This window comes from Natrix helvetica, assembly GCF_964273705.1.
Source record: "Natrix helvetica genome assembly, chromosome: Z".
Taxonomy (NCBI): domain Eukaryota; kingdom Metazoa; phylum Chordata; class Lepidosauria; order Squamata; family Natricidae; genus Natrix; species Natrix helvetica.
In genome coordinates this window covers 5,603,793-5,614,409 of record NC_138554.1, presented here as the reverse complement: position 1 = coordinate 5,614,409, position 10,617 = coordinate 5,603,793, and the positions used below count along the sequence as shown (strand labels likewise).

General features: G+C 37.9%; 1 protein-coding gene across 1 annotated transcript; it reads left to right on the top strand.

Moving 5' to 3' along the window:
* Positions 1–1,533: 1,533 nt before the first annotated feature.
* On the top strand, positions 1,534–7,807 carry LOC309401200 (vomeronasal type-2 receptor 26-like; the record flags this gene model as incomplete). Its single annotated transcript, XM_081970262.1, has 4 exons — positions 1,534–1,733; positions 2,519–2,810; positions 3,221–4,102; positions 6,881–7,807. The coding sequence occupies 4 exons, from the start codon at positions 1,534–1,536 to the stop codon at positions 7,805–7,807; spliced, it is 2,301 nt and encodes a 766-aa protein (XP_081826388.1).
* Positions 7,808–10,617: the final 2,810 nt, after the last annotated feature.

The window sequence follows — 10,617 nt, the reverse complement described above, 5'->3', positions numbered from 1 at the left end:
TTCAAAGGCCTCCATTCTTTGGCACTCAGCCTTCCTTATGGTCCATTCACAGCCATCCATTGCAACTGGGAAAACCATAGCCTTGACTATACACACTTTTGTTGGCAGGGTGATGTCTCTGCTTTGAAAATTGAAAAACCCTTACACATTCCAGGCAGTTTCCCTGATGAAAAACACCAATTGTTTGCTCGTTTTTGCCCTTCCCAGCCCCCAGGAGTACTTTGCAGGCCTCCCAAATGCTTTGCAGGTCCATTTTTGTGAAGAGGGCAGGGTTTTGGGAGGCCAAAAATGCTGCATTCAGTGTATAAGACACATCCAGATTTTCACTTTTCTAGCTAGGGAGAACTCGGGTGGACAGATGGAGGCAAGCCAGGACTTAAAGCAGCTAACAGCTTTTAATGGTAATTAATTTAATTTCGCGCGCGTAGCTAACAGGCAACATGCCGGCTGTCAAACCGGGAACCAATCAGCAGCAAGCAGAGCGCCCTCTGGTGGGACGGACCAGAGGGAAGACTATACTACACACCATTCACCCTCTTTTTTGGGGGAGAAAAGGTGCGTCTTATACTCGGAAAAATACAGATAGTTTAAGTAATTATTTCTTAGGATTCCTTGTAAGAACACATGATAGCTCCTTTAATTTTTATTTTGTTTTATGGAAAAAAATGTCACCCTTATCAAAAAAAGCCATTAGTAATGGCTTATGTAATATCTAAAATACTATAAATCTAATATCTAATATAATCCATAAGATAGCATAAATGTAATATCACATATAAGCCATTCTGTCTTTCAAATGTTTCTAGTTCTGGAAGAAGAACTATTTTTTTTAATGTTAGCAGTAGAATATTAGAAAATTTGATGCAAGAAAACTTTTAAGTGAGTTTAAGATAATTCTTTTAAAAGGTTCTGCATTGTTGCTCCTCACAAAACATACGTACAATAAATGACTGATATATGCTGCATATGTTCATATTCTATTTTGTGAAAAATTGTTGGTAGATTAAAAAAAACACTTCCAACAGTTTCAATAACTAGGCATATATTTTATTGCAAATCTACCTTATATGAATTTCATTGGCATTTGCTCATATATATAAAAAAGAGTTGAACCAGTAGCCAATTATTATCTCATCAAAACAAAATAATTAACTCCTTCAGGAATCACCATGTTTTCTTGGCTGGGACAAAACACCAAAAGTTGCACAGAAGGAAATGATATTCAATAACAGTCAAGGTATCAGCTTGGATATAAAGAAACATTTGAACAACAGCAAATTTGGCTCAAGGGTAATAACACCTCTGTTGGACTCATTGCTTCAGATTTCTACCCTCTGTTCTCTTTTGCCAGAGTATCTTTCCAAATACAGGTGGAATTCAGGATACGACTTTGTACTCACACAGATAATAGATTTTCTCATGAGGTGCATTCTCAGATATAACCCTTGGATCAATCTTTAGATGAAGTACCGGACTCTAGGTACTTTCTGATCAGGAGGATGGAAGGAAAAACATTTTCACAATAACAAAAGCATGAAGATGTTTCTTGTGATGTTTTTGGTACACAAAGTAGTCACTCTGAAATGCCCTGAGAGTGATGCTTTCCTTATTCCACATGAGTGGTACCAGCCTGGAGACCTCATCATTGGTGGGATGGCATCTCACTTCGCTTACCACCTTTACGAAGCTAAATTTAATGAAAATCCTTCTAAGAAACCTTATGAAATACCAGTGTAAGCATTTTTTCTCTCTATCTAATCGTACCCAGTTTCTCAAAAATCCTTTATATGATTAAAAGATATTTACGCTCTTTAATAGGGTTTTTAATATTATCTATGCCTTCCCTTTCTTCCAATTGTACCTGGTTGTGAAAGGAGAAATAACCTTCTTTACATTATCTTAAAGTATTTCACATGAAATGTATAAAAGTTCAGATCAAGAAGCCTCTATATGAAGATTTACTGGGATAGCGATACCTTTTAGAAATATTTTGCATTTTCTCTCATCACAAGATATACTGTACATGTGGTAAATAAGTAATCCCTCCTGAATCTGTTCATAAATGGTTTTTGAAAATATCATAGAAAATATAGTACTTTGAAAAAAGGGACCCCTTCCATTCTTTAAAGAACATATTTCTTGGAAGTCAGGGAAATGTTGCATAAAATAAATTTGAGCTCTGTAGAAATTACCAATAAAAGAGAATATTTTAGTTCAGGGTAGAAATGAGAGGGTCCTCTCACATTGATTGTTTCCTTGAAGATATTTCATTAGCCAAACTAGATAATATCATCAGTGCTAGGTTGTGTTGATGTTACCTACTTTGGGTAATGAAATGTCTAGAAGAAAACAGCCAGGCAAAGAGAACACCAAGGACCCCATTGTAGAAATATTAGAAAAAACTATTTTCTTTCTATTAGTGTCAGAGAAAGAAATGTTTGTTATTTATACAGAAATGTTGTCACCTTATCAGAATTGTCAATTTTCCCTTTCAAGTGGGGTATTTAAATTTTTGCAGCATATTCACCAAATTTCATCAACATATCCTCGCATTGGCTTTTGCTGTGAAGGAGATCAATGAAGACTCCCAGATCTTACCTAATGTCACTCTTGGGTTCCACATCTCTGACAGTTACTACAATGCAAGGATGACCTATCACACCACTCTTGATCTGCTTTTCAAATCCCAGGAATTTGTCCCTAACTACAAGTGTGACAGCCAGAAGAATCTCATGGCTATCATTGGGGGACTGGATTTTGTCACATCCTCTCATATTGCTGAAATTACTGGATCCTTCAAAATTCCACAAGTAAGTTGTGCAAGGGCTAAGGAGAACAATTCTATATTCTGTTCTTGATGTTGTTCTGGATTAATTAAGGAGCATCAAAGATTAGGGTTATGTTTTTATTAAGATATTCTGCCTGGCTTAAGGTCTATTAGTTGACATTCTTTTGAAACTACAATGCCAAATACGAGAATCAAATGTCCGTAGACAGTCCACACCTGAGTAAAAATTGAGAACAGTATTCTTTATTTCGATCAAAAGAATTGATCAATTCTATGTGTTTGAAATAATTCCAATAAATTCCTTGCGTATTTAAACTTAGAAGAATTTCAGGGAAACAATTTCTTCCTTGCATGTATTTTATATGAAAACTAGATCAGGACAATTGCATTTGATCCTACAACTCAAGAGAATGCTACTCTACTTTCTTGCAGCTGACATACGGCTCATTACCCCATAAGGAATTTCAAACCAGTAAGCTCTCTTCACTTTATTTCATGGTTCCCAAAGAGGACCATCAGTACACTGGGATTGTGCAACTGCTTCATCATTTCAGGTGGACGTGGATTGGGATATTTGCTGTGGATAACAACGATGGAGAAAATTTCTTACAGAAAATGCTGCCCTTATTTTCAGAGAACAGAATCTGCTCAGCATTCATAGAAAGGCTTGAACAGCTAATCCACTTGGAAGACACCGTAGAAGTAATTGAAAAAATCTTAATTATATCCATGAATTGGATGAATAGCCAAGCCAATGCATTCCTCGTCTATGGAGAATCACTGACAATTATGTGGCTAAGATTTGTCATATTTATGGTAGATCCTGAAAGCAAGCAAATTGGATTGTTTAGAAGGGTGTGGATCATGACTGCCCAGATTGATTTCATATTATCAGGATTTCAAATCACATTGGATCTCACCATGTTCCATGGGGCTTTTTCCTTCACTGTTCATTCAACAGCAGTTGCAGGTTTCAAGGAATTTCTTCAGATCAAGAATCCTCTTTCAGACAACAGAGATCAGTTTCTGCTGGAAGTTTGGGAACAAGCATTTGATTGTTCATTTCCAAAACCAGAGTTACAAGAAATACAAGGAATTTTCTACAAGGGAGGTAGAATATGCACTGAGGAGATGAAGCTGGAGGATCTCCCTGGACCTGCCTTTGAAATGGAAATGACTGGCCATAGCTACAGTGTCTACAATGCTGTTTATTCTGTAGCTCATGCTTTGCAGGCTCTGTACACTTTACGGTACAACAGAAAAAAAACAATGATGAGTAAAAATCCTGTCCTTCCACATCTCCCAGCTTGGCAGGTATTCCCTTTGCTTTGGACACTTCTGTTATTTCAATAAGCAGCTTGACATGTTTTGGAGTCATTGTGGAAAGTCTTAATATTTTCTGCTTGTGAAACCAAGCACAAGAAACAACCTAGAAATAAGGAGGAATTTGGTGATGGTGAGAAAAATTAACCATTAATTGGTACAACAGCTTGTCTTCAAAAGTGTTGAATGCTCCAACACTGGAGATTTTTATGAAGAGAATGACAGCCACTTATCTGAAGTAGCATAGGTTCTCCTACTTGAGTAGGGTGTTGGCTTAGAAGATTTCCAACTCCCTTTTGACTCCGATATGTTGTTCTGTCTTAAATAGATATTGAAAAAAAAATGGTTTGTGTTGTTATTCTGAAGCTATTGTATAAATTATGGTTGAGAGGCCAGTAGAGGTTATTTAGTAAATCACCATACGTTGCATAATAAGAGATAGTTAAAATTATAATTTAGATTACTTTTCATTGCCTCCTCCAAAAATAATCAATTTTCCAAGAATTTTCTATGGGGCTCATGGACTTATTTATTTATTTATTTATTCTTCGCATTTCTAAACCGCCCCCTCTCCCAAAAAGAGGGTCATGGGTAACAAGCTGAGCTTTCTGTCTCTATCTGGAGTTTTAGAGGAGTGAAATAAAAATGGGCCTTCTTAGATGTGGCATGCATAGTATGAAACATGAAACATGTTTGCAGTAATCTCTATCTTGCATCTCTCTATGGAGGAATGCTTTAGTCTCAGAATCTAAAATTTGAGTAAAGGACAATGAGGAAAGATTAGATATGATCTAGGTGGAATTAATTGTTCATGTAGTCAATTTAAATCAGGTGTTTCAAACTCATGGCCCACGAGCCGGATGCATCATGCGCTGGCCATGCTCACCCCCGGTTTAGTGAAGGGGAAAAAAGTCATGATGTGTCACATGATGGCATGATGGTGTGAGTTTGCTATCCATGATCTAAATCATACTTTAAGAAAGGTACATAATTCCAGAACATTTTATTCATTCTGCTTCAGTTCATTATTACTCTTCCTTATATTAATATCAATAAGATAAATAGGTAGGTAGGTAGGTAGGTAGGTAGGTAGGTAGGTAGGTAGGTAGGTAGATAGATGATAGACTAAAACATATGAAGAATGGTTGCAGGAACGAGGTATTTCTAGTTTAAGAGAAAGAAGGACTAGGGGAGACATTATAGCAGTGTTCCAATATCTCAGGGGTTGCCACAAAGAAGAGGGAGTCAAACTATTCTCCAAGGCACCTGAGGGTAGAACAAGAAGTAATGGGTGGAAACTAATCAAGGAGAGAAGCAACTTAGAACTGAGGAGAAACTTCCTGACAGTTAGAACAATTAATCAGTGGAACAGAAGTTGCTTCCAGAAGTTGTGAATGCCCCAACACTGGAAGTCTTGAAGAAGATGTTGGATAGCCATCTTTCTGAAACGGTATAGGGTTTCCTGCCTAGCCAGGGGGTTGGACTAGAAGGCCTCCAAGGTCCCTTCCAACTCTACTATTGTATTGTATTGTATTGTATTGTATTGTATTGTATTGTATAGATGGATGGATGGATGGATGGATGGATGGATGGATGGATGGATGGATAGATGATAGGTAGATAGATAGATAGATAGATAGATAGATAGATAGATAGATAGATAGATAGGACATGTACATTATCAGGCAATATTGATTGTCACATTTCTAAGTGTTCATACTTAGTAATAGTTATATGAATAGGAAGAATGAGGGAATGAAACTTACATATGATTTTCTCTTCTCTACTATATTGTTTTAATGCCCTTCCTCATTCATTCCTTTTCAAGTAGCTCCATCCATTTCTTCAAGGCATTTCTTTTAACAATTCAGCCGGGGAGAGAGTGTTCCTGAGTGAGAAAGGGGAAGCAACAGGTGGATTCGATATAATCAACTTGATCACTTTTCCAAACAGATCCTTTCAGAAAGTTAGAGTTGGAAAGATGGAGCTACAGGCTCCAAAAGGGAAGGAATTATGGATCGATGATGATATGATTGTTTGGAGTCCAGCTTTTAACCAGGTATCAAATTAGTGATTCCACCTTAATCTATTATGATCCATGCCTTAACCCATTATGATCCCATATTGAACAAAGTATCTTTCATAGAAATATAATTTCTAGTCTTTTTAAAAAACAGTGGCATATTCTTTCAAATGTTGAGGGTGATCAAAGATCCCTCAAATTCACAAATATGATATAAAAATGTAAAAACCAGGATTGCATATTTGGTGGGCATTTTCACTTGAAATCACAAGTGTGGCCATGTTTGCATGACATTGTTGCCATATATAATTATTTATTTATCCTACTCTTCAGACAGGAGGTTTTGTACCTCATTATAATTTCTCAATTATTTTTCAGTTGTTGATGAAGTTGTTAATTTGCTGTATTCTTTTGGGAAGTCAATGATCATGTTATCCCACTAAGGAGAAAATTCAGAAACTGTTTTAGAAATCCCCCTTTTCAAACATTTTCATATTTATCATCAATTCAGGTTCTTCCATTCTCTCGATGTAATGACCCTTGTGTCCCAGGATCCTGGAAGAAAGGGATTGAAGGAAATCAGTTCTGCTGCTATGACTGTGTTCCATGCACAGAAGGGAAGATTTCAAATCAAAATGGTAGGGTAGGGATTCTACCACTTTTCATTAGACTTAAGCAAATTTTAACATACAACTTTAGGATGCATAAAATTAATAAAATGAATTTCAATAATTTGGAATGCCTAGATGACAAATTTCTTGACTTTCCTCTCAGATATGGATGACTGTTTTAAATGTCCAGAAAATCATTATCCAAATAAAGGAAAGAATGGATGTATCCTGAAACTGCTGGTCTTTCTAACTTTTGAAGAAAACTTAGGAATTGGTTTAGCCTCAGCAGCTCTTGGTTTCTTCTTCTTGACCTCTTGGGTACTTGGAACCTTTCTTAAGCACAAGGATACTCCCATTGTCAAAGCCAACAACCGGTCCCTCACATATGCCCTCCTTGTCTCTCTTCTGCTCTGCTTTCTCTCCGCTTTGTTCTTCCTCAGCCAGCCTGGCAAAGTGACCTGCCTTCTCCGACAATCAATGTTTGGCATCACTTTTTCAGTGGCCATTTCTAGTGTCCTGGCCAAAACCATTACTGTGGTTGTGGCTTTCATGGCCACTAAACCAGGATCTCAGATGAGGAAATGGGTGGGGAAAAGATTGGCTCTTTCTACTGTCCTTTTCTGCTCCCTCTTTCAAGTATGGATTTGTATTGTTTGGTTGTCAACATGTCCCCCATTCCCTGAGTTGGATATGCACTCAGAGCTCCAAGAAATGATTTTACAATGCAATGAGGGGTCAGCTTTCTTCTTCTACTGCGTCTTGGGCTACATGGGTATCCTGGCCATTGCCAGCTTTATTGTGGCTTTCTTTGCCCGTAAATTACCCAACAGCTTTAACGAAGCCAAGTTCATCACCTTCAGCATGTTGGCCTTCTGCAGTGTGTGGATCTCCTTCTTTCCAGCCTATCTGAGCACAAAAGGAAAAGCCATGGTAGCTGTGGAGGTCTTCTCCATCTTGGCCTCCAGCGCTGCTTTACTGGGATGCATATTCCTCCCAAAATGCTACATCATTGTTTTGCGGCCTGACCTCAACCACAGGGAGCAACTCATAAAGAGGAATTAGCACATGATGCAATCTTTCTTGCTTATAGAACTTCTTGAAAAAAGGAATCGAAAAACCCAGGCTGTGAGAAACATATATAAAGTTGTATGAATATTTTTTTTTAATTTTTGTCAAAGAAGGATTTGTGTAAAAGAATTGATGAAAGAAAGTAGAGAAAAACTGTTTGCGGTCTCAGGAAGTATTTATAAAGCCTATAGGAACATAGGTGTTTTTTTTTTTTATCAAAGAAGGATTTATGTAGGCCAGTGGTGGGATTCATTTTTTTTTTTTACTACCGGTTCTGTGGGTATAGCTTGGTGGGCATGGCAGGGGAATGATACTGTAAAATCTCCATTCCCTCCCGACTCCAGGGAAAGAATACTGTAAAATCCCCATTCCTTCCCAATCGGCTGGGACTCAGGAGGCAGTGAAGAGATGGGGCAGGGCCAGTCAGAGGTGGTATTTACCGGTTCTCCAAACTACTCAAAATTTCTGCTACCGTTTCTCCAGAACTGGCCAGAACCTGCTGAATACCACGTTTGATGTAGGATATTTGAGATTCATTCCTATTTAAGCTTATTCCAAAATAAGTGCTCATGTTGCTACATTTCCATCATTTTCCATGATATTTTAACCCTTCCAACACTGTTGAACTTGACTTTGATCTGGTTTTGTTAGTTGCTGGTTAGGATATTTCAGATATTGACTCCAATGATGTCCACTGACATTTTCATGGGTTTTATACTTTCAATTCCTAAAGTACTATTATATAAATGTAGTAAAAAGCTGACTACCATTTTATTGATATCTATTAAATACAGTGTTATAAAATATTAGCTTGGAATTCTTAGGGTGCACTGAGTTTATACACTGAGTTATCGAATCCTGTATATTTAACTGTATTTTTTTTTTAAAAAAAAGGCTTTCACACTGGGTCCCAACAATTCACTCTCTACCCATAAATCTCTTTTCACTGTAAACTGATACTTTCTGTTATTAATAATATGGAAAATATATTGAAATGAAATTTCCGCAGGCAAAGTAAAACCACAATACAATCCTCAGCTGCATTAATAGAGGGTTAGAATCAAAGTCACAGGAAGTTCTAGTATCACTTTACAAAACCTTAGTAAAACCACATTCAGAAAAAGGTGTCCAGTTCTGGTCACCACCCTATAAAAGAGTTGTTGAGACTCTAGAAAGAGTTCACAGAAAAGCAACTAAGAAGATTAGGGGGATGGAGGCTAAACCATATGAATAACGGTTGCAGGAACTGGGTATGTTTTGTTTAATGAAAAGAAGGACTAGGAGTAACTTGTTAACAATGTTCCAATATTTGGGGGGGGGGGTTCCACAATGAATAGGGGTTCAACCTCCAAAGGACCAGAAGGCAACACAAGAGAAAAAAACAGAGAAGGAATCTAGAAAAGAAAGCAAGAGAGAGATACAGAACCCGGATGAGACACTATTAAAAGGAATGGGGGGAAAGAGGGGAGAAATAAAAAAGAAAGTATGAATGTATGTGTTTGTGTGTGCGCGCGCATGTGTGTGTGTTGTATTTGTGCTGATAAATAAATAAAGGCACAAATATCAGCACAAATACAACACAAATATAAAAAGGCAACATTAAAAATAAAAATATTGTTTTCTGCCTGGATGGTTTTCTGTGATGAGCCGAAGGACAGAAAGAGGGAGTAGTGAGCTTCCTCCCATATTTGGGCATACCAGTTGTAACACAAATACATATACATATACATATACATATACATATACATATACATATACATATACATATACATATACATATATGCATTCTGTTGAAAAGCCCTATTCAGAGTACATTTATAATCAGCACAAATCCGGACTGACCCATCTGGTTTCACTGGTGTCATGAAAGGGGTTTCCCACTTGGCACGGTTCACTGGATCCAGTATGTCTTGAATCAATTTATCCAGTTGTTCACCAACCTTGGGTTTTAATGCAAATGGCACCCTTCTTGGTTTCATTCTTATTGGTGTCACTTTAGGGTATAAACTGAAGGATATCAGGGTACCCCTATATTCTCCCAACTTCCCATCGAACCCATCAGCGAACTCTTTACTCAACTCTCTGATGGTCTCCCCCATTTTGTGAATCCCAGTAATGTCTAACCCCAAAGCCACAAACCCAGTCCCTGGAGGTTAGACAGTGAGCCTTCTATGACAATCAATTTAGATGGCCCAGAGAAATCTTTATATTCTATGTGGAACATTCCACTTCCTTTGATGGGGATGTTATTTCCCTGAAAATCTATCAAACAGATGTGGCTTTGCGTAAGCTTCTGCTCAGCTCTGTGTGGCAACAATCTTTGTAGGGTCTGCCAGGATACAATTGTTGTTGCCAACCTTGTATCCACTTCCATCTGGCAGGGTGATCCTGCAATACGGATGGTAATGTAAATTTTACTACTTCCCAGAATCCTGGTTTGGTTGCTCACCCTCTCTAAATGATGGGTGTACATATTAATAGTAAAACATTCATCCTCTGGGGTTCTCAGTCTTTCCCCCAACATTACAACTTGGAATCTATCCTTTTGGGGTGGCAGGCAATGCAGCACAGCAAACTTGCACTAGATGACCCTTCCTCCCACACCATCTGCAAATGGCATTTTTATGGTGACACGTAGCTTTTGGGTGGTTTCTGCCACAACCTATGCATGAGGAGGACAGCTTCCGATCCTCGGTCACTCTGTGATCCTTGTTGGTCGCCCTCAACCAATGGATGTCAATGTGATCATCTTCCTCATCTTCAGTGTCCGCCTGTAATTCTATCTCTCCCCAATAGACAGTTGC